The 27,888-nt window shown below is 38.8% G+C and overlaps 1 protein-coding gene across 1 annotated transcript; it reads right to left on the minus strand.

Annotated features, from left to right (window-relative positions):
• Positions 1–9,385: 9,385 nt before the first annotated feature.
• Positions 9,386–23,922, minus strand: pomgnt1 (protein O-linked mannose N-acetylglucosaminyltransferase 1 (beta 1,2-)). Its single transcript, XM_084722284.1, has 22 exons — positions 23,788–23,922; positions 23,350–23,594; positions 21,686–21,788; positions 21,076–21,191; positions 20,185–20,250; positions 19,833–19,946; positions 19,614–19,731; positions 19,293–19,391; positions 19,047–19,174; positions 18,752–18,822; positions 18,120–18,195; positions 17,525–17,608; positions 17,300–17,341; positions 16,990–17,048; positions 14,302–14,374; positions 12,895–13,023; positions 11,943–12,068; positions 11,553–11,617; positions 11,394–11,438; positions 11,167–11,302; positions 10,768–10,877; positions 9,386–10,315 (listed from the first exon to the last, which is right to left on the minus strand). The coding sequence occupies exons 2-22, from the start codon at positions 23,467–23,469 to the stop codon at positions 10,234–10,236; spliced, it is 1,962 nt and encodes a 653-aa protein (XP_084578410.1). The 5' UTR covers positions 23,470–23,594; positions 23,788–23,922; the 3' UTR covers positions 9,386–10,233.
• Positions 23,923–27,888: the final 3,966 nt, after the last annotated feature.

Raw genomic sequence — 27,888 nt, forward strand, 5'->3', positions numbered from 1 at the left:
CCAGAGATGTGTGAAGCAAAACGACAAATGTTGGTGAACCATTGGGTTTTCAGAAGTTTCTTTGCAATTATCCAGATGTGGGACATTGCAGATCTCTGCGGGCAGAGAGGATGGGGCCGCCACACTCTGTCACCGAAACTTTGCAACCTGCTAAACAGCGTCCTGCTGATATTTAAAGCCACTGATAACTGATGTCTTTTTTGATAACATTCTTCAAACAGAGAATGGAGAGTAACAGCGGTCACTCTTAAATAAGTTATGAGGCGGAGGATTTTCCTCCACAGGCAGCAGTCTGCCAACAGCGAGGGGAACCCCACCTGGTGAGGGTGGATTTCTCTCCCCCTCGCAGGTCAGGTGAACGAGAGCCCGCTCTTCCTCAGCCTCCTCCAGAAGCCCTCGGCTAATCAGCTGTTTATATCCCGCCGGTTAAATCAATGCTGCCATCCCTTGCAGCGCACTGCAGGACGCCTGTCGACAACAACGTCCTGCCACCATGGGCCAGGACAGCGATGTCACCGAAGCGTAACACTCATTGTCTGGTTCATGTCACAAGCATTGCACAGCTGGAAAGAAAGCAGATTAAGGGTGAGCTGTTATTTCCCTCTATTCCCACTGTTTAGCTGCAGGGCTGGATGCTCAGAGGTAGTGGCTTCTTTGCCCCTCGCAGGTGAGGAGGGGACACAGTGACAACCCCCAACCAAAATCACAAAGTACAATTTGTCTCCAGTTTATGTCATGTCACTAAACCGCCTCAGAGGAAGCAGCTAATGCTGGAAATTTGTTTAACCACATATTTGCATTCACATAGCACTAATTTCTGAGGACTCACACAACCTTTGCTCCAAACAGATGCAGCACACATGAGACAGCCATGATGCCTATACTAACATAAGCAAGGGCAACAAAGAGGCATGACAACAGGGCACATGTCCAGCCTTGGACAGTGATGTATGACTCCAGTTTCTACTATAATCATACAACACAGCTCAATTTTTTTAACACTGAGCACAAATTTAAGGTATTTGTCCAAAAAAAAATGGCGGACAGTGTGGTTAACCAAAAGGAAATGACATTCAGTGAAGTTGATGATGATGCCCACGCAGCATCACAGCCATACAGCACACACAATCAACCCACACACAACAAACTAGTGTAACGGTGTGTAACGGTGTGTGGCCTGCTGTCACTCCAATAACCAGCAGACACTGCGGTCGACAACACGAGCAGCCGCAAACAGCACAGTTTTTGAAAAAGGGCAGCCAGCCAGCCAGCCAGTCAGCATCTATGACAAGCCTGTCATCAAAAATAATCACAAACAACTTACCAATGATGTTTTCATCAGCAGCTGTCAGTTTGAATCCAGTCCAGCAACAATGAAACCACCGCAGCACAGATGAAATGTCCAATATCCAAAAACTCCAACGTGCCAAACTCCGCCGCTGTCCAGTCAGTCCTGGAGGGTGAAAACTAGTTGATGCCTCGGCAAATTAATCCGAGGACGAATAAAAAAAACACCGCCGCCATCAGTCTGTAACCCTCTTTTCTTCGTAATAAGCTGCTACAACTTCTCTTTGTGTACTTATTCTCCATCAAAACGGCCTGACAGCTCAGGACACGCAGCTTCACTCTCTGGGGTTCACAGCGGGGTCAACAAAACTGTTGCACACATGGCACCACACTCATACCTGTCCCCCTCAAACAATGACAGGTAGGAACTAATTAGCTCTTCGACAAGAGGGACATGAAGAACAAACTTATATACTACACATGTAAATGTGTCATTAAAATACTAGTTAAAATGCAGTAAATGATAATAAAATAATTATATATGACACCATTTATAATAGTAAACTTAATTCTGCAAGTCCATAATAATGTTGTACTGAAATATGTCACATACACAGTAAACTGCACCGCTTATAAAGGAACACAAAATCAGTAAAGTAACTTACTACAAATACCCTAAAAATGCAATGTGTACAGTAACCATGGTTACACTTGTAGCACCAAACAGCAACAATGATTTGTTACATTTAGAAAGTGACCATCTAATGAAAATAAAAGTTTTCAAAGTTATTGTAAGAATTTTAAAGGCATTATTAAAGTACTCATATTGATACTCGGTATCAGCAAGTACCCAAATGTACGTACTTGCACTCGATCTGAAAAAAAGTGGTATCGGTGCATCCCTACTTCCTAGACATGGAGGGTTGAGTTTTTGAGAGTAAATTAAAGTTTTTGAGTGGAACACATGATGCCACAAGATTCTTCTGCTGCTCTTGATGTCCCTTAATGCTTCAGGGCATCTGACTTGAGGTTTTTCCCCATTTTAGCCAACACAGACAGAATACACATATCATGGCTGTACGTGTTCCCTGAGCTGTCTGTCCTCTTTTTTTTTATTCTGTCCTCTCAGCTCTTCCCGTCTCTGATTGCTCAGTAAGATGCACCTGGCCTGAGTGAAGTGCAGTTGCACAGGGACTGCTGAGGGGCTTTCCACCAGCGTGGATAAAAGAAAAGCCTGGCTTATTTTGATTGAAAACTTTCACAGATTCATATGTTCATATCTATAACAGTTAATTTCTTGGACAAACAGGACAGGATTCAGGACACCTGCTTATAATTCGGGACTATCCTGAATCTTTGGGGACTTCTGGTCACTTTACATACAACCCAAAATTAAATAATTGACGGAAATGACCGCAAAAAGATACAAATCAACAAAAGTTTGGTTGTTTTGCTTCTCTATAGGATGATAATTGTCTGCGTTTTCAATATTAACCAGACTGTACTGCCCTGCTTTACATGCATTTACAGCCTGACAGGTCGTGCATGTGAAAGGAAGCAGAGCTCTTTTGTCCTTTATGCTATTCATTAATGTTCCGTCTCCTGCCCTTGAAGATTGCATGCATTGTGACACGAGGCTGGGTAAATATTGACCAATAAAAGGCCTGTCAATAGACGGGAGGCGGAGCATTGTTCTGCCATGCAGCAGGTTATCTATCGCTCCTGAATAAGTGCTTTATTCACAAACCTTGAAGCAGAAACCAGACGCTTTGTCAAAATGTTTCTGTTCGACAGAAGAGAAGGAGAAAGAGAGAAAGTTGGGGCAAAGAAGGGAGACAGAAATGAAGAAAAGAAAAAGAACACAAAGGGAGTGGCACTAAAAGCAGAGAGTGATTCTTCCTAGCACATGTCATTTCTATGAAAAAAGTTCAAGGTATCATAGGTTTATATAACGAAATTAGAATTGTAGTTCCTTCATGCTACACACAGATGCAGTATAGAAAATTAAATTTGATTCAGAATAGAATAAAAACATAAAACAATATATACAGTTATTTACATACACTTAGAACTGGGAATAATTCTATAGAGCATCTTTTGAATTTATGTCAAGCTGAAAGTAACCAGAGTACATTGGTCGGGTACATTGTGTCCAGTCTGCACGCATCTTTGGCTTTGGAATCCTTTTTTAATTCTTCTCATTCTTACTTTTGTTTCAGAAGTTTCCTCGATCTCAAACACAGACTGACTGCATCATATTTAGTGAATTAGTGTAGAGACTGTACTGATTCCACAAAATTAAGCTTTATTCTGTGTAATACTGTCAACCATGTAGATTTCAAGGTGCTTTTCATTAATAATATGATGTTTTCCTGTCAACCACTTTAGGTTCTCCCATATCAATCAATATAAAATCAGATTTTACTTTCCTATTTTTTCTTACCTTATTTCAGACTGCCATGAAGTTTAATCTATCAGTGATTTTAATTTTTATTTTAGAACTTCTTTCAGTGCCACATCATGTTCTCTCATTAATCTCTGTATTTCACCTCTTTGGTGTTTGTTTTGTCTGCAGCCTGCAGACATCATCTCTCAGTTAAAGGTGATGAGTATTTCAGCAATGAAGCAGAAAAAAAACAATGGATTTAAGGAAAAAGGTGCAACCTTAAAACTGTGCACATTATATTTTGGGGTTATTATTCTTACTTGAGATGCTGCACCAATTTTGTTTTTCTTATTAAGCTGTCCAGTGCATTTTGTATGTTATGTAATTCAGTTGTAATATTTCCACAGTATTATTATGCACAAAATTAAGTTACTGGTAAATATATTATTATCTCATTGCTATTATTTCACATATATATTTTCATGTGTAGTATACAAGTAGACTCTTTATGTCCTCTTGACTATTAGTTAATTAATTCCTACCTGCCATTGTTTTGTTGGGAAAAATTATGAGTGCAACAGAGTGGAGTGCTAAGACAAGAAAGACAGAGAAGTTGTAGCCCACCTATTACCCATTAGGGCTGCACAAATAATTGCAGAAAGTGGCCAAGGGTGATATCAAAATCGCAGAACCAGAACCAAATCGCAATTTTTTGCAAAAGGTAAAATGTAGCAGTGTTACAGTGAGGCGCTGTCAACTCTTGCTCTCCAGATAAAAGAAAACATTTGTTTGTTTGGTACAGACCTCAATAAATTTCTCATCAGCACAATTGTAATAGTTTTTTTTATCAGTGAACATGAAAATTGTGATGCAGAACTGATCATTACCATTAATCGTATGGTATCAGTCAAAATAATCACAGTATAAGTTTTTCTTACCAAATTGCGAAGCCCTATTAAGGTCAGGTAAACACTAACAACCAAGAAAAGTTGGTTACGAAAGCAAAAAAAATTGTAAGGAGCAACATCACCTACGTGCACAGCCGTTGCCACAGCAACAATAAAACTTAAACATGAGTTTGGTGACCATAATGTCACTCCATAATGTCAAACTGCACTCATCAATATTTTTATGTCAACAAAGGATGAAATGTCAACGCATACTGTAAAAAGGTGACGAACCCACAGAGAACTGTCACCAAATTCTGCAGAGCTTTTTAACGTCTTTCAGCTCACTGCTTTTGGTTTAACGATGCACATTCTTGCTATTTTTAACATGTGTTTAAATATACACCGACAGAAAATAACCTTTGTTTCATGTGTTCTGCTGTGACTATGAACTGTTGTGTGTTGTGGCAGTAAGGCTTGTTGAAATGCAGAGAAAGGCAGCAAAAAGACAAACCATGTTCGTTCTTCCATCCAATTATAAACCTGCGAGGTATTTAGAGTTAAATCTGTCATCATCTCAGTGCTGCCGAGCTCCATGTTTAACAATAACCCCCAGCACTCACACACACCCACCCACACACACACACACACACATACACACACACACAAAATCAATATTCCATCTACATCTCAGCCATCAGCCTCTGAGCTCGGCTCATCAGAATGCTCAATAGGTCAAAAATGACATTTAAAAGGCGGCAAACACACACACACAGACACACGATATGAACCACCGACTTCTGACTGACAGGCACAAATGACTGGGTTTGGAGCTGGAGCCGCTGATGACGGACATGTTTCTGTGTGTGTGTGTGTGTGTGTGTGTGTGTGAGTGTGACAATCAAACAAATGCTTCATGTGAAAAAAAGCTACACGACCCTGTTGGGACTGTCAGTTAGTGCACAACACACACACACACAGACACACAGAGGAACACATGCAATTACTATTACCCTCCATTCAGTGAGAAAATCCATCTTAATCAGAGCTGATGTAAATGTTTCCAGCTGACAGGTTCATAAACACAAACAGTGACATCAGCTCACAAACACACGACAGACTTGATGAACACCCGTGTGGTCCCTGCTGATGAGATGGATAAAGGATGGATGGTGCTCACACACTCTGAGAGGTTTCAGTAATGTTTTAATTCTACTTGATTACAGCTTGGTTCCTATGTTCATAGTTTCAACAGCGTTTGCATCAGTAATAATAATGTTGTACCAGGTTGATTGTTACGATCTGGGAACACAGGTGGTCAGATATAAAATTATGAGATTAATTGTAAGATGCAAAAAAGTTACTAACATGGATTTGCTCATTTGCTCATGTTTCTTCACCTGTAGCAATATAAAGGAAAAAACTGTATATATTCACTGTAAATACATAAAATGATCATCATGTGTTATCAGAGATCAAGGAAACATGCTAAGTTGAAATACTCGCTTCTCTAACGTCACATTGGTGGTGTCCCCCTTTGAAATTTCTATTCTGGACTGGAATAACTGTTTTTTGCCTGTTTCACATTAATAAGAGTTAAAAATTAATGCAGAAGTGGAGGGTGGAGTAGAGTAGATGTTAAATTGTGCAAAACCGTAGAGTGTGTATTTTCAGAGCAGTGGGCTTTTGTTTTCAGGATAACAGGCTTAACTTTACAGTGACAGGAAACTGATGTTGTTATAAACAGCTTATTAACTTACAATCGAGGATTTGTCCTCACTTGTTTTTGTCAAACAATGTTGCACACATCTCGTACTCCTGCAGGGTTCCTGCAGCCTGCCTGAGCTGCCTTGACTCTTGGGAAGAGGGACTGTAATCCTATGTGCGTTTTAAATAGGAATTCAGTTGGACTCTTTGCACACCCCAAGACTTTTAAATGTCTGCGGTGCATTATAGCACAGAGTGTTTTAAGTCTCTGCAGACTGTTCCACGTTGAAGCAAAGCAGAATTAAAAGCCTCTTGGAAAGTGAGAAAAATCACCTCTGAAAAGGTAAAACTCAGGCTTTTAATAGATTCAAAATGTAATAAAATCAAAAGGTTTTTTTTATAATAACTGGACTTTGCCGCTGTACAGTAGCCCTGGAGCCCAGTCCTTTGTGCTTTATTACATCACGGGTTATGAAAGTCAGAGCTCAAAGGGCAGGAAGCCACATTTGTCCTTGGTAGACCAGGACAACCCACAGAGCCCTGAGGATTTGCATACATTTCCCTCGCTGCATATATTTCCTCTCACCGTTGCTTTGCCTGGAGTTCTCCAGGGAAATCCACAGCCAGCACGAGGCTATACAAGTACACAAATCTGAACTAAGAATAACAATAACTCCAGGTTTATTCCATGAATAATATGCACTAATGATAAACCCTTCTCTATGAATTATGTGTATGAATGAAAAACACAGAATCCTCAGTAAAAAAAAAGAACATCTTTATTCATTTCCATGACAAAAGGTAAAGAAACTCATACATATGTCAAACTGCATCAGAAACTTAAGAGAGTGTCCACAGATCCACACTGTCAAACACACAGCGTACCTTCCAGTATTTTTCAGTCATCTCACAGCGTTTAACAAAACGAACTGTATTGCTGAGGAGACAATGATTCGGTTTTATCCTCTCGATTCCACTAAGAGAAGCACACACACAAAAACTACCGTGAAATGAAAAAGTAGCTTAAAAAGTGGGCAGATTCTACATCTTCATTTTCTTGAAACCAAACTGAAATTTCCAGGACACCAATGGACATTGAATCAGTCACGACACGGGCTGCAATACTGTTGAGTAAGTGGTTCTGTCTGACAGGATCATCTGACTGCAGATTTATTAAATATGTAGTTTTATGAAGACAAAAATACACACAACCACAAAAATCAAACCACTCTACAAATACTGATCGAGCTGCACACACTCATTCATTTAGTCGGTACAGTGTTTATGTCAGCTGGAAATCACCTAACAGCCGCGGTTAAATCTCTTTACTTAAAATGGTGAGAACACAGCTTAGATTTTTATAATCCTGAAAAATATATTTAAGTACACAGTAAAAAGAGTAAAATTTGAATAGAACTCTTAACTCTGAAATAAACTAAAACAAGTTTTGATTTTTCTGAGTTTTTGAAGCCAAAAAAATGTATTTCAAAACTTGTTCACAGTGAGCTGTTAACCTGATTTGTCATTATTTGGGTTAACCATTTTCCACTTTCACGTCAATATGTTAGTCAACAATTTTTGAAATACAAGTTTTTGGGGTTTCTAAAACTTAGATTCAAGTTTATCTAAAGAAGAAAAGTGAATTAGCTCAACAAAGCACTATTACTTGGTAAAACGTTTTTCAAAACTGAGCTGAAAACGCTATTGAAGTGGCCTTGAAATTTTGAGTTTATTTTTACAGTGCTGTATATTAATAGTTGATAAATATATGTAACACTAATGTAGTTATAAGCACTTTCAATGAGTGTTTGATAATGTATTTGCCAATAACTATAACTTCTGAATCTGAAACTGCTGTACTCGTGTACAAAGAGTTAATAAATGCTTTACAACACACTGACAGACTCTGCATGTGTGTAAGCATATATCATTATGTATATATGTAGGAATACAGCTGTTACACTGTGCTCTCTAGCATTTATTAGATGCTTTGTGAAGAGTTATAATTGCTGACATACACGAATAAACACTCACAAATCTCCTTAAGTTTGCTTATAGTTGCCATATAGTGTTATAAACAGCTTATTCGGTGTATAACCTGCTTAGTGTTTTGATTTTATTACTGATTCTGCTCATCAATAGCTCAAGAGATTATCCAGGATTTTAGTGTTTCTTGTTGTCAGCTGGAGCCACAGGAACATTTGTCTAATGAGAATAAAAGTAAGATTTTCACCATGTCATCGTCAAATCTTGGAGTATCGATTTGGTTGCTGACAACTAACAGGTGATATTTTAGAACAAACCTCTCAACATTTCCACCACAGATGAAGGACACGATGAAAAATAAGGCAAATGACAGAACAAATACCTTCCTCACATTGTTAGCTGTGAAGACACGTTAACGCAGCTGCTATTTTCTGGTCAGCAGATGTTTTAACTCATTAAATACATGAGGATCATTTAAATATCTGTCTGTTGCTTCTGATTTCAGTAAAGTAATGTTACCTTGAAGTAACCTGCAGCCTGCAAATCCCCCAGATGGGCTCCGTCTACGTGACGAGTGTATAACCCGCTAAAGTCACTACTTTCTGTTCGAGTGTCTGTGGTGGCTGAGGGAGGCCAAAACTCTGTGTGCTGAGAGAACGAGAATGTTTTCGACACATAAGGTCCATTTAGGAAGCAAATGCAGCGCTGCAGTGGGCACAAAAATATGAGCAGAACTGGCAGGTATGTTTCCTGAATTTAAAGGGGAAAAATGGCAGGCAGGCGGTGCAAAACATCGGGAGGAATTTGATTTCAAAGTTGAAAAGTGGGCGTGTCATACCCAGACATGCAATGCTGCCATCTAATTTGACCAATTAAGGATTTATTTCCCCCAAACCAGAGTTGGTGAAAAGAACCACAAAGATGGGTGTGGTGAGTTTAACATGTTTTTCTGTCGGGTTTATGTGTTTTACGAGGCTTTAGTAGACTTGGATTACACCTGACGAGCAGGCATTTGTTTTTATTCTGTTTGAAAATTGGTCACCATTCACTTACACTGTTTGGGAGATTCTGCAACTCTGTTTTTTTCTGTAAACTCCAGCAGTGTTTTGTGGACTAAAAAACTATTTTCTCATTCTTGTCTCTTTCAGCCACCACTGAGTTTCCGTCATGAAACCTGATACGAAGCCACTGACCCAAGCAGTCATTAATAGTAAAAGCCCACAGGGCTGTAATCAACTCTTTCACTCAAACTCAAAATCTAACGCTGAAAAATATGCTGACCCTTTAAATTTTTCATCAAAAAATATATATAGGCATGTATATACATTATTATTTCATTATCTGTAAACGTTAGGCTCTTAAAAAATGCATTTATCTTGATAAAAGTGGATCTTTTAAAAAAAGCAAAACAAACCACCGAACCCCTTCTTGATAGACGGATGTAAAATAAATAGATAAGTTAAAACGTATGTACAAAATGGCCAAAGCACTCAGTAGTTAAAAAAAACACACAACAAACTAAGAAGAAAACTGGCTTAAGTCTGATGAGTGTGTGTTTGATTTGTACCGTTCTTGTTGAAAAGTCATAGGTTGGACTGATATTTAGTGGACCACGACTCGACCCATAGTTGCCACGGAAACAAGAAAGGACAGCTGTTGACAGCTGTGTAGTGTTTTGGTTGTACAGTCACGTTTAAAGGAAACTGGTTTTAGCGTCACCGTTCCTGATCCACAGCTGGACAGATTTAGTAGTGCAGATTGTAGTGTTAATCCCTCTTTCGTTTAAAAAAAAAAAAAAAAAAGAAAAAAAATGTAGGACTCCATTTCCCAGGTATCCCCTTGAACACAAGTTCAACATCTAGGAAAAGTCAATTTTTCAGTTGTGGTTCCCAGGCTGGATTATTAGTGGTTGTTGGTGGAGAGAGAAGAAGAGTTAAGGCCTGGGCTGGCTGAAGAGTGTGTGTGTTTGTAACATCACGTCTACATCTGCTCCACCGGTGCTCCTTCTTCTTTGGGCGGAGGCTCTAAGTGAATGGGAGTGAGACTGGCTGGTTTCTTCACGCTGGTCACGAGACAAAGAAGTGGACAAACAGGAGGACAGAGAGTGGACGGACAGTGTTAGGTGGTAAAGAATGAAAAGGCAGATATTTTGTGGGTTTGCTGCTGTGGATGAGGATTTTTACAGTTTCTCTTATCAAAGTTTTAGTGAAGAAAATATCATAATAATTGTTGCTTAAATAGAATTAAACTAAAATAAGACTATAAACAACACTGGGAAGCTCTGGCTAAAGTTTCAGTAAGTAACTTCAACAGCGTTTGAGGCTGTGGTAATTTAACTAGACAGAGTGGGACTGAAATGTACAACTTTTAAACAAAGAAACTATTAAAGCCTCTGGAAACCAAAATCAGTCAGACAAATTTGAAACTGAACCCTATGGTCTTAAAATACTCTCAGAAACATAAGGAGGCCACTATGTTTATACGATATTGGGTGTCAATTTGAGCTTTACTTACGAGTAAGGGGAGATCGGCACGGCCACCACCAAGACGTGATTCCTTTTTCTGAAGAGCCGCCACAGGCCTCTGTGGTATCCTCGAACATCCAGGTCCCAAACATGGAGGCACTGAGGAGACGATGGAGAGAGACGAGAATGATTTCTATGATCCTGTTCCTCATGCAGGCTGTGGTTCGTTTCATTTACCAAAAACATAAAACATATTTGGAACTATTTTTTTTCGTGTGACAAAGATGAGAAGTTAAAGAGACAATATCAATGAGGGTGAGGGTGAGTAGATGACTGAATTTTCATTTTTAGGTGAACTACTTTTATCACTTGAACCACTCCTAGCTGACGATCAAGGATTATCTATCAACTGCAAGCTACAATCAGTTCTGCTGCTCTGATTGGGTACCTTGGCGAGCTCTGTCCAGGTGGATGTGTCTGTCTCTGTCTCCATTTTAATGAACATGACGTAGGTCTTCCCTTCAGAATCTGGCAGGAACGAGTCTTCACATGGGTTCTTACTGTGGTCCAGCACCTCTGCTTCCCTGGGATCACACACACACCATAAACTGTGTAACATAAGTTTAAACTTCGTACTGTAATCTAAATCATCTCCAGGCCCAGCGTCTCACTCACTTCAGCAGGTTTTGGATCTCCACTTCATAAGCATCTTTTTTTAAGCTGTGAAGAACAAGAACACAGAGCCACAGAGTCAGCGGGCTGCCAAACCCCACAAACCGCTCAAGAAACTAAACAACAAATAAAGAAGAAATCACGTAACCTGAGCAAACACACCTGTCCACACTCTTCAGCTGCACGTTGGGAACAGTGTTGAACTTGTGCTTTTTGAAATATACCTCCTATGAGACAAAAAGACAGAGGCACAAAGTATAATCAGAAATGTCTCACACTTGCAAGGAAGGAAACGCTTCATTTAGACAGTGTGTTAATGTCATTTAACTGCTACACGGCTAATAGACTCCTCCTCCTTTGTTAGTTTGAACAAAATTATCATAGAAAACTACTGCTAACTGCATTACAGCTTTATGGTTTTAACATATGTTTAATTATTAAGACTTTAAAGTAACTATTTTGTTTTAGATCCTATAAAAATGGTATAACAGAATTGTGTCGTCCTGGAATACAGTTTTAACTTCTATCAGCATTTTTTTTTTCACATCTTACATGAAAATAGCCGTTCATGTTGAGGCCAATGATGCCAAAGTGGTAAGAGCGGGACACGTCGGGGATGATGCACTCTCTGCCTTTCCTCTGCTCCGGCATTCGCATCCACATGTCCCAGTCCCACAGCTACAACACACACAGGTCACAACAACTTCAATACAATCTCTTACACATTTAAAGGACCGTGCAGGTGTTTTATTTTCATGTTTTAAATCCTTTGCTGCAACTTGTGTAGACTGCACATTCACAGTGCTGACTATTTTCCAAATTATACCAATTTTTTTAGACCGATTTCCCTCCTTTCAGGCAGTTTTTATTGTTTTTAATCTGATAAATAATGTCAGTTATATTTGGTTAGGTGACGTTAGCACTCTTGTTGGTATTAGAAATGAGGAGCAGGTAATTACTGGTCATAGATATTGGCTGAAAAAAAAAAAATCCATATTGTGCATGCATTCAGATAGAATAACAGATTTTACAGCATTAGAACTCGCTTATCTTGGTCAATATTATGGTTGGGAGAATTTCCCAGCCGGACATCGTCAGCTCATCCATCAGCGTCTGGAGATATATTTGTCCAATCGCCCAACCATAGTCAATATAGCAGCAACGAGAAATTTATTGCTTCAATTGACTACATTTTTCATAAGCACTGGCTGAACATCAATATTAAAATAGGCGATTTTCCCTTTAAACCTACATTACTAAATTTTTTGACCACTTGGAGGCAGCGCAAAAACCTATATAAAGAAATGATCACCTTATAAAATTTTTATGGAGAATTTGATGGTTTGTGTTCACCTGATAAATAACAGCCCACTATTCTCTCTCCTTTAAGCTCTGGTTTGGTCTCCACCAACTACTAGATTGACAGAAGTATATTCAACAGAGAAAGGAAGGTAATCATCCAAAAGCACTGGTAAATTAAATACAGAAAGGATAAATCCTGCACCTTCTCAGGTGTCGGCCATTTTGGCTCCAGTTCGTCCTTGTAGAGGCTCTTCTTCAACACCCAGCCCAGGCCGGGCATACTCTCCACTCTGTACAGCAGGGCCGGGTCCTCCGCTGTATGCTCGTAACCCTGAAACAACAACGACAACCACAACAGCAGCAGCTGTCAGGGACACATGCAACTTTTCTGAGAGCACCTGAGCCTTCAGGTGATTCAGTTGGTAGGAAATGAATAAGAAACTGGAGACTTGTTCAGCTGTTTTCTGTGGACGATGTTCAGTTACACCCTCGGGTTACAAGAAAACTGATAGACCACATCATCACATGTTTCATTGTTCAGGTCACACCAAACAATCCAAAAACCTCCGAAGATGTTCAGACCTTCAGATGTCAGTTACGCAACCTTTAACAGCTGAAGACACACACAGCTGCATGTCAACAGAGACAGGTTAATGATATCTTGGAGGTCGTCAATGCTTGTTCCTGTCTGACTGAAGCCACATGTGTTAAAGAGAAGGTGTGGGATGAAAACAGGAGGAACAACATGTGGAGAGACACGCTAAACTCTCATAAAAAAAACAAGCCTGAACAGACTTTTAAATAGACAAAAGGGATGCAACCAAATACAAATACGTTATTCAAATAATACATTTCATCTATCCAAATATGCTACTATTTTAGAAAGAAAACAAAATGTATCATTAAAAAACACTACTTTTTACTTTTATCTAAGCGCATTTTTACACAAATACTTTAATTAAAATAAAATATATTATTATATTATTATTATAAATCTGAATATATTCTGGTGCTTTCTTTTATGAAAAACTGAATATCTTTGGCTTGTGGACAAAACAAAACATTTGAGGACGTCACGTGGGGACTTAGGAAACACTGATCGACATTTTTTCTGACATTTTATGGATCAAACAACTAATCGATTAATTGAGAAAATAATCAATAATGAAAATAATTGTTAATTGTAGCCCTATTCCAATGTAAAACAGAATCGTTTGATTCATAAAAAGGGTTGTTGTTGTTGTTGTTGTTGGTAGGGTTCAGTTAATAAAACTCAGTTTAATTAAAAATTAAAATTAAAGAAAAGAGGGAGAGATTAAAAGTACAGTATTAATAATATACTGATATTAAATCACCTTGACGCTTTGGAGGGACAACAGTTGCAGTGCCAATGAATATTAGTTTACAAAATTCAACATTTGCCAAAATGTAATATGATTTCTGGTGTAAACCAAACCACACCCACTTCTGGTCTACTATCTGAATACAGATACAGATAATATTACTAATGTCTCTGCACATCTTTAATAGGCAAGTTACAGAAAAGGATAAAGAGAAGACAGAGGAACAGTGGAGGGCAGGTACGGTGTGAGTAGGTGGCGACACTCACCTGGTCGTTCCAGGCTGAGATACAGTACAGGCTGTCATCTTCATCCAGCAGGTGGATGGTCTGACTCAGAAAACTGCAGGAAAAAAAACAGAAAAGCAGCAGCAACATTAGTGGATCACAACTTTCATTTTCACTGAAAAAAGCTGAATACTGCACCCAGCTCTGCATAGCGGAGAGACAGAAATGGTCCAAAGTGTGGCTTCATTTCACAAAGAAAGATGACAGCAGTGCTCCACTGTATTATCTCTGTGTGGGCCAAGTTTTAGTATTTTTTAGAGCTGCAACGATGAGTTGGGTTAGTTAACTATTAAAATAACTTATCAATAATCCAAGATATTTGAGAATGTCACCTGGAGATGAGGGAAATGGTGATCAACACTTATGAAATAATCATTAGTGCAACCCTACTTTTTCCCCACTCAGAAAATTGATCAGGAATCAATAAGGGAGTCAATAAAAAATTGGAGAGATAAGCAGAATTGTTCATGGAATTGGTATCAATAAATTCTTATTAATTCACATCCCGAGGGCTCTGTGCAGACCAGTCAAGTTTCTCTGCACCAAACTGGGGAAAAACATTTCTTCATGGAGCTGCTTTGTGCTTGAGGATATTATCATATTAAGACATATTGAGACAAACCATGGACACAATGTTGGAAGGACACAACTGCCTAAGCATTAAGATTTCCTTTCCATATGACTAATTGGGACCCTGTGCAGGTTAATTAGCTGTCAGGTTTAACAGGCACAGTGTGTGCAGCAGCTCAGTTCAAATGTAAGGTAATTTCATATTTCTGATATATTTAAAATTGAATTCAGGACTTTGTAAGAACTCACAGACACTCTGAAAGATCTGAGTTTAAGGCAGTAAACAAAATATAACAGTTTTTTTTTTTTGCATCAACAGGAGGTCATGGTTTGGTTTTTAGAGCTCTCTAACTGAGAGTTTGATGCTTGTTTCAGAGAGAAAACTGACATTAAAACTGAGCGAGGTGACGTCTGTGGGTGCTTCTGAACTTTTTGAAGTCGGTGCTTCAAACACGGCGGTCAGCCCACGAGGGGAGCAGGAGCTTTTACAGCAGAAAATACACAGTTCAAAGCCGAGTGTCCAACAAAGGAAGGCGGGCGGCAGCTTTATCACTGTGGATCTACTGCCACCTAGAGGTGATTCTGGCAGCTGGGAGGGTTTATGGACTTTCTCTACTGGATTTTAACATAAACAAACAACTTAAACACAGCACAAACCTCTATGTCCATATAAATGACAATGAATACCTTTGATTAAATTAATTAAAAATAGCTGCAATGTACAGCTGCTTTATTCTGTACATTCAGTTAACTTTGGTTGTCTTGTCATTCTCTGTCATCCAGCAGTACAAACGGCATTGGCACAGTAATATTCCAAAAAGATTTTTTCATTTCTTAAGTGACCCTTGAACTGTAATATAAAGAGAACTCCTATATTTTGGGCTGCAACTGATGAGGGCCAGTGCTTAAAAATGTTGGAGCTTGTAATTAAACTGCTGTTTTTTTCCTCAGTGGATGCATAGCTCAATCAGGTGGTTGGGTCCACAAATATTCCCACTCTTTGGCAGCCACAGAGGCTGAAATGTGGCATGGAGGTCAGGTGTGTGTGTATGTGTGAATATGTGTTTGTTTCATGACTTTCAAATGGATTCACAGACTTGCACAACACTTAGTGGATTTATTTAGTGATGACAGCTGATTAACTGCTCATGTCAACTGGTAAAAATGGGGCGTGGCAGTGGGAGTGGCTTAGATTCACATGATGCATCACTGGTTTCGGCAGAGCTTTGTTTTTCATTGGTGAAGGTTAGCCTATGCTTCAGTAACTCCTGAACAATTTGTAAAAACGCTAGACGGTTCCATGTGGCCCACAAAGTCAGTATCATTTTTCGTACCTACTTTACCAGCTTATCTTTACTTAAACTGTTATTGGGCTTTTATTCTGAAAGAGGTCAGTGCTGTGTTCACTGGTAATGATAATAAGCTGTATCTTTTATATTACTCACATGCTGTTGTTTAAATTGTTCTTCTACTGTTGCTGCTACTATTGTTGCAACCTGCACCCATCATTCACTGCAAACTGTAACACTTAAAGTTTCGGACGTTGCCGACAAAAATAATCATCCCATAATTCATCACGTTAATTCAGAAAGGACGACCAACAGTAGATGTGCATTAACTATGTTAGCCAGCTATTAATTCATAATCTATGTGCCAGTGTGCCCTATTGAGAACGCCTGGGACCATTTCATTATTAGAAATTCAGCCATAATTAGGACCTTATGGCACATTTATGTCTGACCCACGGCAGCCTGATCATGAAAAATAATTGCAGCCGGCATCATTGGACTTGGCAGAGAGAACTGGTGAGAATTAATCCCACTCCTAGCCACAGTGGTCAAATGGTTAAAATAGCCCTTTGTGTCCAACCAACAGTCCAAAACCTACGAGAATTCAATTTATTATCATGTGTGATAAAAAGATTTAGTAATCCTCCTGTTTGAGACACTGGAACCTGCAAACGTTTGGCTTGTTGCTTGATAAATGACTGAAACAGTCAACAGATTGTTAACATCCTTGTCGTTTGCTGTTTCACACATCAACTTATTTATCAGTTGACTTATTATTTCCACTCTCCGTGTACATATCTGAAAGACGTACCTGAAGAAGTCGATGGAGATATCCAGGTCTTCTTCTAGGACGATGGCAAAGTTGGCATCCTGATGAAAACAGAAGGTAACACATGGTGAGTCAGTGCTGTAAAGAGATATCTGCTGACCAACAATACAATAAATAAACTAAAAAGAGGATAACAAGTCTCCACTCATTTATGGCCCGTTTGATACTTAAAAGATTTTGTTTGGAGCATCACAAACCACAAACCACAAACATCTTACTGCTCATTCATCAACTATATAGAAGACTAACTTTCTGTAGTTTGTGGTGACAGAAAGGAAACTGGAGTACTCACTGGATGAAGGTTGAAAGTTGCAGTCAGACTCGCCTTGTAGTGCTGCGACAGAGAGGTCTCAGTTACTTTACTGACTTGAAACAGCGCTGAACACATTTTCATCTCTGTCAGTGCAGAGTGATCCACTCAGTGGAGACACGAAATCCAAGTGAAAATGGCTTTAACTGTTATTTTTCTTCGAAATTCTGTGGCGTCACTGATTTAAATTAATTAACCAGTGTTTACCTGAGACACTCTGGCATTTTTGATGCTGATTGGCGTGTGCTGAACTCCCTTCAGTCCAAACAGCTCAACGACATCCATGGGCTCCTGGGTTGAAAAACACACAAAACAGTTTTTATCAGGCCACCAGAGGAAAACAGACTAAATCAATTATTTAAAAGGTTTTTTCATGTCTAACATTGTCTACACTAGTATAAAATCAGGAGTTTATATGGTTGAATATCACAGTATTTTTAACATCCATGTGTCACAAAATTTTTGCTCGAAATAAAGAGCTTTCATTCATTCATATTCAAAGTAACATCATGAAGAGTTGAGGCAATGTTTTTTTTTTTAAGTTAGTGTGGTTTAAGAACCAACCATCATCTAATCTTCAATGTATTGAGGACTTACAAACATGGTGCCATATTGTTAGTATAAGTCCTTTATTCTCAAACTGTGGTACATGTTGTACAAAGTTGTACTTGGAGAGCTCAATATTTTATGAGGTGGTACATGCTGTAAAAAGTTTGAGAAACACTGGTATGAGTGGAGTACTGACCAACACCGGAGGGATATGATTCAAAAGAAAAAAGAAGGAAGAAAAAAATCCCGGTACCTCATAATATCCATCAATGAAGACCGTGATCATCTGTGGATTGACGCCGTGAGCTGAGAGAAGTGACCTCAGCATCCTGAAAACAGACGACAAACGGTTCTAAATTTATTTTGCGCACATGAGACGAATGAGTGCAATTTCCTTTTTGTCTCTTTATCGCTGTGTGTTGACTGTGATTTGTTTCAATTTAACGGAAGGTGGACAGCTGCATTGTAATTTCCCTTCATATTAATACCAAATGTACTTTTAGGGGAGGGGCTGCCATCTTTCTTCATCTTGCTTTCAAAACAGCAGCTCATTACAGCAGTCAGTCCATTTATACACTGAGCTTATTTTCTGTACAATCATTTTAAAATGTCAAGTAAAGCAGCAAGTAATTTACATCTGGGAACATTTACCGTCTGCATGCCTCATTTATCTTCATTTGTTTATGGGTAAAATCAGACGCTGGAATGTAGTTTATCAATTAAATACTGACAAAGTACAAATATTTTCACAGATGACAAGTTAAAGTCAAAGAGAGAAAAATCAGTAACTTAAGCTTTTTGGAGCAGTTTCTGAATTGTGTTGTAAAGGAAAAAAAAGCTTCACAATCCTTTTGATCAGTTATTACATGAGTTTTCAGATCTTACCTGTAGAGATAGTTGGGTCTGTTTCCTGCTATGACGGCCACTGGGACACTGAAGACGTTATTGATGGGCAGCTGGAGAACAAAAACATAGCTAATGAGTGGAAAAACTCATTGTCAGTTTGACATTTTGATGCCCTCAAGTTTAATTTTGATAATAAAATGTAAAGTGAAATTTATTTTCTACATATGACAACCTTTGCGGGAAGATTTCTACATATATTTGTTGCAGCTCAATTATACAAACGGTCTGAAAATCGATCTGGCAGTGAAGTGCAGAGTCCTGCTGTGGGTCTTACAGGGTCGGGGTTGAACTCGATGGGCGCCGGGTCCTTGCAGCTGCAGATGCTGCCGTATCCTTCCACTTTGCTACAGAAGATCTTCCTCCTCCTGTTCAGCTCAGTGTCTGCCCAGTGACACTCCGCCTCTGCAGGACGGACCATCGCATTCAATTTGTCGGACATTTATAAGAAATCTTCACTGCTCTGATTTTAGCAGTTAGACGTATTTTACACCCGTCCAAGCATACAAGGACTGTAACTTACCTTCAGAGGCGGTGAGTTGCACCTCGGTCTTCAGCAGCACCGGGTCTCCCCAGGTGGACAGAGCTGGAGACTTTGAGTGCTTCTCTCCGTACACCTGACCTGGAACCCCAAACAGGTCAAAACAGGTCTAAACACGGGGTAATTTATTTTGGGGAATGTATTTTTAAGATGTTTTTGTAATTACATCAGTTATCAAAATAGTTGCCATTGATTTAATAGTTGATGACTAATCAATTAATCGAGTAATTGCTGCAGCTCTACTGATCATAAAACCATTCAACAGGGTTACGTTGACTAGAAAGTGAAAGTTTCCTCCTCTACCTCCTTTCTTCACCACCAGCGTCCACATGTCCCTCCAGCTGAGGTTGAGGGACACCTGGCTGCCCAGACTCTTCAGGAGGTTCTTGGCAGCGTCCTTCAGGTGGAACGTTCCCTCGTCCTGCAGGACAAAAACACGTTTCTCCTCTAATTCATTCTGATTTTTTCTTTTAATCTGTCTGTATGACGCGTAAATGCAGGATGAATCACTCAGTGACTGACCTTTATGGTGAAGATGAGGACTCGACCCCGGGTCACCATGTTGAGGAAGAGGATCATGGCTTCATCCTCATGGGGAGAGTAGGTGTCAAATATCCTCTTGGCCATCACATGACCCTGACACACAGACACACACAATGACAGACAGTGACTGATTTATCTGACCTTTATAATTTGACCCCATTTAATAGTTTTTCATTTTCTTCCATTACAGAACAAAACTGTCATTAATTCAGTGCAAGCTAGAAATATTACCAGCACAAAGAAACAATGAAAGAAATCAGTGAAGAAGAATTAATTTCAATTAAAAACAAATATCGTCAATAAAACTGAAGAAATAACATTAAATTCTTACAGTTGCCTGGTTGAGAACTATTACATGGATGCCTCTTCCTTGCTCCCGCATGTCATCCTCCAACACCTGCAGCAGAAGATAAAGACATGTATTTTACCTGTATGCTGGATTTCACCATGCATTTACATGTAGGGCTGTCCCAATACTAGAATTATAAACTTTGATACAACATAAAGTTTAAAGAAATGATACTCTACACCTCTTTCAATACCACAGTGCCAAGAAAAATGTCCTAGGCGCAAAAAATATGATAATTGGAGGTGCTGTTTTAACTCTATGTAGACTTGTTTTTGCTCTCGTTATTCCTCTGTTTCTTCTTTGCTAATAACTTTTGTGCAGCAAAAACTGTAAGATGAAAAGTCACCAAACTCTATAACTATCTCAAGAATGGTTTGGTATAGACTCAAAATTCTTTTGCCATTTTAGGCACTAAATTCATCTGGATCTTTTCTCAGTTGGTCGTCTGCTTTAAAAATGTCTCTTATAATATATTTTGGTGAACTCCTCCCAGACCATTGGACAAATAAAAAATGAGTCGGAATCATCTACAGACTTTGCTGATCTAAATGTATCAAAGGAATTTAATTACATCAATCTGTTTTGCATTATTTTTTTTTTATCAAAACTATTTTTACTATTTTTTGTACTATTTTTCTAAAACTTGCAATAACTCATGAACACACTGAGGTATAAATGTGAAAATCGAGACACATGTTCAAGAGCGTTCACTAATTCACATATAATAGCACATTGTTCATGCCAATTTGTTTTGAAAGGCCAGCAGCCAATAGAGAAACTTCAATCCTTGATCCACCAATAATGTAACTTTATCACTCACTCAGTGGGTCAGAGACAGAGTTTCAGCTTTAACGGGCTGGCAGTTGAACTCACTGTGGTGCCGTCCACTGCCACGTAGACCTTGGAGCGGCTGGAGTACACCTCAATGTCCAGGACCTTGCGTCCATTAGCCGGCCTGCGTGGCGTCTCCATGTTAGGTATTGCGTCCTCTAAAAGAGCAGAAGACGAAGATTAGTTACTCCACAGTATAGCCAGAATGAGGTGCAGTACATTTTTACAACAGTGTGTAGAAGTTAAACAATACATGTTTGATGTTAATGAACAATGCACAAGATATCTTGGGCCAGTTTTGGTCCGAGACTTAAATGTCCTTTTAAGCTGTCTTAACTCAAACAGACTTACCTTAAAACAGATGTGGAATAAACCTGTTCTGAATTAAAGTAAGCTGCCAACAAGAGCTACATTTGGACTAAACAGAAGTTATTTAAGTATTTAAGGAGGTTAAAGTTAAGTTGATGGTCTGACCAAACAAAGATGCAGTCACCATTTTTCCTAAACACTTACAAAAATATGTGACTATAATATGGTAAATGTCACAGAGTGATATTTTAGCCTAATGCTGAAAATACGTCATGCAGCTTTGGTGCTAGTCAGAGAGTTAAAGGAACAATGCTACAGAATGAGCACTGGACACGTTTCTCACCATATTCTTGAGCTGCTGCATCTTCATTAGCGACTCTTCTCGTGTCCAAGATGAGTTTAATGTTGACTATGACAGTTATCAGCAGAAACAGCACAGCGCCAGCCTGTGGAGGGAAAAAGAAAAAAAAAATACAGTGTTGACTTATTACATGACTAGTCACGGCTTTCGTAGTTCTGTTTGACATGACTATTCTTCCATTTTTCCCTGTTAAAGCGTTTTTATAGACTCCTTGTCAGTTGGCAAACATGACATTTTTAGTGGGCGTTTTAGTGTTCTACAGAGACTTGAATTCAGAAGGTGATTGTTTTTTTGGATTAATAATGAAAATAGGCATGAGAATATTTCCTTTCTTGATATATTGTGAGTTTGTTTTCTTTATTTTGTCGTTGCTTGCGCACATCTCTCAGCTTTCATCTTATCGCATTTAACCACAGCTATCTTAAGGTTTTTTTAAGTGGCAGTGGCAGCTGGTATGAGATGAAACTTCAATTTTGATCCTCATTTGATACTACTTTTTAAAATATTTTGATTTTTTATCTTTGTTTTGCCTCCAGCTAACACTCATGACATCAGCACTAAAAGGCTCTGAAAAACAGATAGTTCTGGTCCTTGATTATGACTGGCTGAGCTACGTTTGAAGCAACAGTAAAATACTATTTCGTCAGTATTACTGCAAAAAAAAGAAAAAAGAAAAAAAGAATTGTTTCAAAATGTTGGATTTTGCAATGAATTTTGATTCACCAAGTGGGCTACCCTTGGAGGAGTGGCTGAAAGAGAAGGACAGGATACAGGAGGAAGATAAAAAAAAAAGGAAGGAGACACGCTTAACTTAATGCCAGAGAAACTGAAGAGCTGGAAAAGTCAAGGAATATCCATTTACAAACATTCATGGCAAGAAGGCATATGAAGTCAATATTCAAAAAATATGTGTTCATGTTGAGTGTATTAGATATCAAACACAAACAGAATAAAGTGCTTACCTAACACTATCAAGTCGTTGATCAAAAAATCCAAACTTTTCTCCTTCATGAATACTCCAACTTTTATCAACATCACATTTATTGGGTGCAACAAAATATCTTTAGATTGAAGCCTGCTTGAAAATTAAAACCAAAATTCCTTCACAGGTTCAGACTGAATGAAAATTTGTTCTACAGTCCCAACAACCTTCTCACAGAATCCACAGGAGTTGTCATTCCAGTTGTTATCCAGTTCTCAGCTGATTAGGATAGTACTGTACTGATAAAACATTTCTAATAAACTTATTGGAGAACTGTTTTTGACATAAGTGGATACCTTCAACACAGAGCGGCCTCAGTTCTGGTGAAATGTTAAAGTGTATCGAGAACTGTTGAATCATTGTTTTCAGGGACACTGGAATGGAATTAATCGCTATGTTTTACTCTCTATTTGGGTAATTAAAATAAATGTCTTGCAGAAATCTCTGCAGGAAATTAGGCAGCTCTATCTAACACTCAACATCTCAAGGGAGTGTAGGCCTTCCCCCAAACCCCCTGCTTGATTTGAGCCCCCCGGGCGTGGATGCCATTGGTGAGGTGTCCCTTATTTTCCCACAATGAAGGTGGCAGCCCCATCTGCAGCTCCTCAAACAAACAACAAATGTTAGCTCGATCTTCACAGATTGTGTTTTTACTGTTAAATACCTGACAGAAGCGACGAATCGTCCTCTTGTTGGTCAGTTTGTACTTCCAGGTGAGGTACAAGCTTCTCTGTTGGCGGGGGATGAAGGGCTTGGCTCGGGGGTTGGGGGTCCAGGTCTCCATCCCGGGACACCGACACAGAGCTTAGAGCCTCCGCCTGCCCTCCTCCACCTCTTGCGGCCGCCGGGACATGCACTGCTCCACGGTCCACAACACCACCGACACCCGGCTGTCGGTCACATCATCATCTGAGAGACACAAACAGTGACACGGGACAGAAATAAAGTCAGCTCATCACAGAGTTCAGCTAACCACAGCTAGCTAACAGTTTCTACACCAACGGAGAAACGGGAAGATTCCGGCGCTCTGCGTCGAATTTAACGCTCTTTTCTCTGCTGAGATATTAACTTTAATACTCACAGGGCCGTCAGAAAAACTCACATTATCGTTTTAATCTCGTAGGCAGCAGCAAGATCCTGCAAAGTCGCTTGTAACTGATGCTACATGTACGGTGTTTCTGTCGCACAGCAATCACGTCACCAAGCTTCTTCTTCTTCGTTGGATTTGCAGGCTAGACGCTACAATGGCGTATTGCTGCCCTCTACTGTTTTCTTCTTCTTCTCCTTCAAACAATGTTATGATGCATTGTTTGAAGGAGAAGAATTTATATTTACTATTTTTGATAACAGAAAATAAATATATAAAGGACAAATAAATAAAACAAGGTGATATTCTCTGTATCAGGTTTGTCGTCCTGAGATACTGTAGCAAGGGTTGATAATATTTCTCACTTAATCTTCAAAGGCCAGTGTATGCTCCCTCATCTCAACATCATATTTTGTACATTCACGTCTTCCTGAATTATATTTCTTAACTCTTATAATGTGCTATCAAGGAGCCTTCATTGTAAAAAGAGAAGTTTTGAAAAATAACACATGCAGATGTGTTGATAGGATTTTGAGACACAGGGTAATTTTTATTTTTTCTGCCTCTGGATAGATTGACACAGGTCATGTGTTATATGTGTTATAATAACAAGACGTATAAGCAGGTATTAATGGGGTCCAAGCAGGTTGCAAAAAAGCTATTTTTAGATCAAAAGACCAGACCCTGATGATTTCAAAGACAAAGTTGTTCACTTGGGGATTTGAACATGTGACCTAATGTTTAAAGAACATGTCTTAAGACCATGAGATCATCAGGATCAGGTACAGATCCTTTCCTGACGCTGTCACTGACCCCACTCACTGGCTGCTGAGACAGGAAGAAGCTCACAAGCAGAAAATAGGCGTGTTTGACATGAACTGTGCCTCGCCTGGAAAGAGGATGAGATTAGGCAGCTGCAACAGAATGTGGTGACAAAAAGCTGCAGTCAAATTGGACAGTTTCCAGCAGACTTCAGAGAATATACGGGAAGAGACACAAACATCCTGTTAGATCACCTGTAGTTTGCAGACAACGCTCATAGCTGAGGAGAAGAGAAGAGATCCACGTACTGTCACATGATCCTCTGTTCTTTAATCTGCCTTGTAAAGCACTTTGTAACAATTCATTTTGTAAGTCATATATATATAATCTTTATTATTATTATCACCTACAAAATATATGCTTGTTATCAGATTAAAACTTCATTGCACAACAAAAGACTGATCTATCTAGTGTTAAATATTACAATTAGTTAGAAAATTAGTATTTCAAATTAAGAGGCAATCCATCGATCAGGTGACAGCCGGGCACTTGTAGTCAGTGGAGAGCAATGAAACAATTCAGGGAGAAGGTGGAGCCATTTTGCAACACCAATTAACACCAATTAACACCAATTAAACACCAATTAGATGTGTTTAGGCTGGGTGTCTTATCAAACATGTTAAGACAGGGGCGGATTTCGCCATGAAGCCTAAAACAACAACAACTTTCTGTGTCACGACAAAACATCAAAGTTCGCCGAGTCACCAGGACAATGCCATTTGACAAAAGATTACAGTTTTTACAATACAGCATCATCACTGTCTTTAGGCTTTTCTGACCACATTTGACTTGGATATGGCCAACCTGCTAGAAGGGGCACATCGAAGTTTAAGACGTATCATTTCCTGTTGCCAGTGGGTGGCGCAATGACTCCAATGGAATACTGATATATAAATGTGTTCAGGCCTGGACTCTAATAAAAATATGTGAAGTCTGGTGCAGATTGGACCATTTTCACTTAAGTTATTTCAATGTCTTATTTCATGGCGAGACATCAAAACTTGATGCCATGCCGCTAAACCCTTTAATAACTTTTTACAAAGAAGTACAGTGGACTGAGAGAGATAAAAGTTATGTTACAGTGAAGTTGACATTTGACCTTTTGGATAAAAAAAAATTAAAAAACCTACAAGGGGGCCCCCGACCTCGGCAACAGCCTCAGGAGTCGACAAGAGTGCGGTAAGGGTATTCTTATCATCCCAGTATTCCAATCAGCACACAAACACTCACATTACAACTGTATTAAATGTTTATTAGTGTTAATGTTAGGTGATAAATGGGGGCTAATCCCTTCCACATTTGTAGCTGTCCCAAATGTCAGTGGGGCTCTGGACTGCACCCATGTGTGCATAAGACCTTTGTCCAGTCTGCACAAAGCAGACTTTGTCTTTCTTCCAATGTCTTGTGTCATTTGGTTCATTTGAATTGTATTTCTTTTGTTTATCTCAGACAATAAAAAAACACATGCTTTGCCATTTCCTGTGGTCCACATTTACCAGCAGCAGGTTTATACATTAATGTACTGTTTAAACCAGTGTGACCAAATGTCATCACTGATATAATGTCCTCCTTTCTACTTCTACTGATTTCTCTTGTTTCTCCTGCTTTCCTTTGAATGCTGCAGTAGTATTGGCCCACATTTCCCCTCTCCCATTCTTCTGTGGAATGAATATTATGTCATTATTTGCAAGAAAAAAGCTTTAAAAGACTGAAAGCCTTAAATCTAAATTTTAAAACAAAGTTTTACAAGATTGAAACCAGGTTTTGAAGGTTTGTATAAGATTGGGAGTCTTGGATTACGTCAGACAAGCAGTATGGAGCCATTTTATGTTGTGTTTTTTTTTTGTTTTTGTTTTTTTTGTTTCTTTACGTTAGAGAACTGGTCACCATTCACTTATACTGTCTGGAAGATTCTGCAGCACTGTTTTCCTGTGAAAATCCAGCTGTTTTTTGCAGGCTAACAAAATAAACCTAACCCTCAATCTGCATGAGGGTGAGTAGATACCGACTGATTTTTTTTATTTTTGGGTGAACTATCCCTTTAAAGACAACTTCTATTGACTCCACTTTGGAAAGCTACTGATTCAGACAGTGACAGTGGTGATTTAGTACACTGGTTCCCAACCTGTGGGTCCTGACATCCACTATGGGCTGCCAAAGTTTGACAGAGGGTCATGAGGTCTTCTTGATTTTAAAGGGAAAACTTGCCATTTTTCATGAGGATGTCCCATTTTTGTGAAGACAAATCAATCAATCAATCTTTAAAATGTGAAGTACACAGATATAAACTTAAAAAATATCTCACAAGATAAAGACAGGGTGCAGACCTGAACATAAACTATATTCACAGAGCCCTCACACTCTGATAAACAGCCTCATTCTGCATCAGAGCAGTAGAAAAGGAAGAAGAAGAAGAAGAAGAAAAAAAAAAAACTAAATTTGTCAAAAAAAAAAAGAGGCCTATTAAGCATGTATAATTAAAATGAAATAAAAAAACCCCAAAAACTAAAAACAAAACAAAAACATAATGCATCTGTATTATAGAATTGGAGAAAATGTTCCTAAAATATCAGGAAAAACATCTCTCATGCAATATTCACTGGAAAATATATGCTCAAAATTCATTAAAAACTCTCATTTTAAACTTCCGGCAGTGACTGTGTTCTTTATTTTGGTTAATTGTAAAGTTAAACAGTTGTTATGTCTGCTTAGTGTTATGCATTGAATATAATATGAGACATGCTTAAATATGTCACTTAGTCAGGGGCTGACAGTTTAGTCAGAGACAGATCAAGGGAAAAAGGTCAGGAAACACTGATTTAATATAGCAAGTACACTTTAAAAAGTCATTAAGAAATAAATAGTATTAATATGAATTTGTGACAAGATGGCTGCCGGTCCTTAAAAGGAATTAGAACTGTTGTGTTCACTCTGACAGTGACATCACGTCAGGGTCAGTGACATCACGACGGAACCTTTTTCAAATAGAATTCCGAGAATTCTGGGCCTCCTTCCCAAACCAACCTTTGACGAGGTAAGACATGATTTTCTTTGCTCGTGTGTTTTGGTTTTATTGAACTGTATTCTGCTCAGAAAGGAGTAAATGTATTTTCTTTGCATCTTTATGTGAAGTAAATACATTTTTATGAGTTACTTTCCAAATAACATTGCAGCAAAATGTGCATCTTTTGTCTGTGATCAGAGAAATGCAACTGCACTTTTTGTCTCACACAACACAACTTAAAAAACTAAACTTGTTTTACTTGTTGTCTAAAATGCATTTGTTCAAAACAG

Source organism: Lutjanus erythropterus, chromosome 7, assembly GCF_056507025.1.
Source record: "Lutjanus erythropterus isolate fLutEry1 chromosome 7, fLutEry1.hap2, whole genome shotgun sequence".
In the NCBI taxonomy this organism is placed as follows: Eukaryota; Metazoa; Chordata; class Actinopteri; order Lutjaniformes; family Lutjanidae; genus Lutjanus; species Lutjanus erythropterus.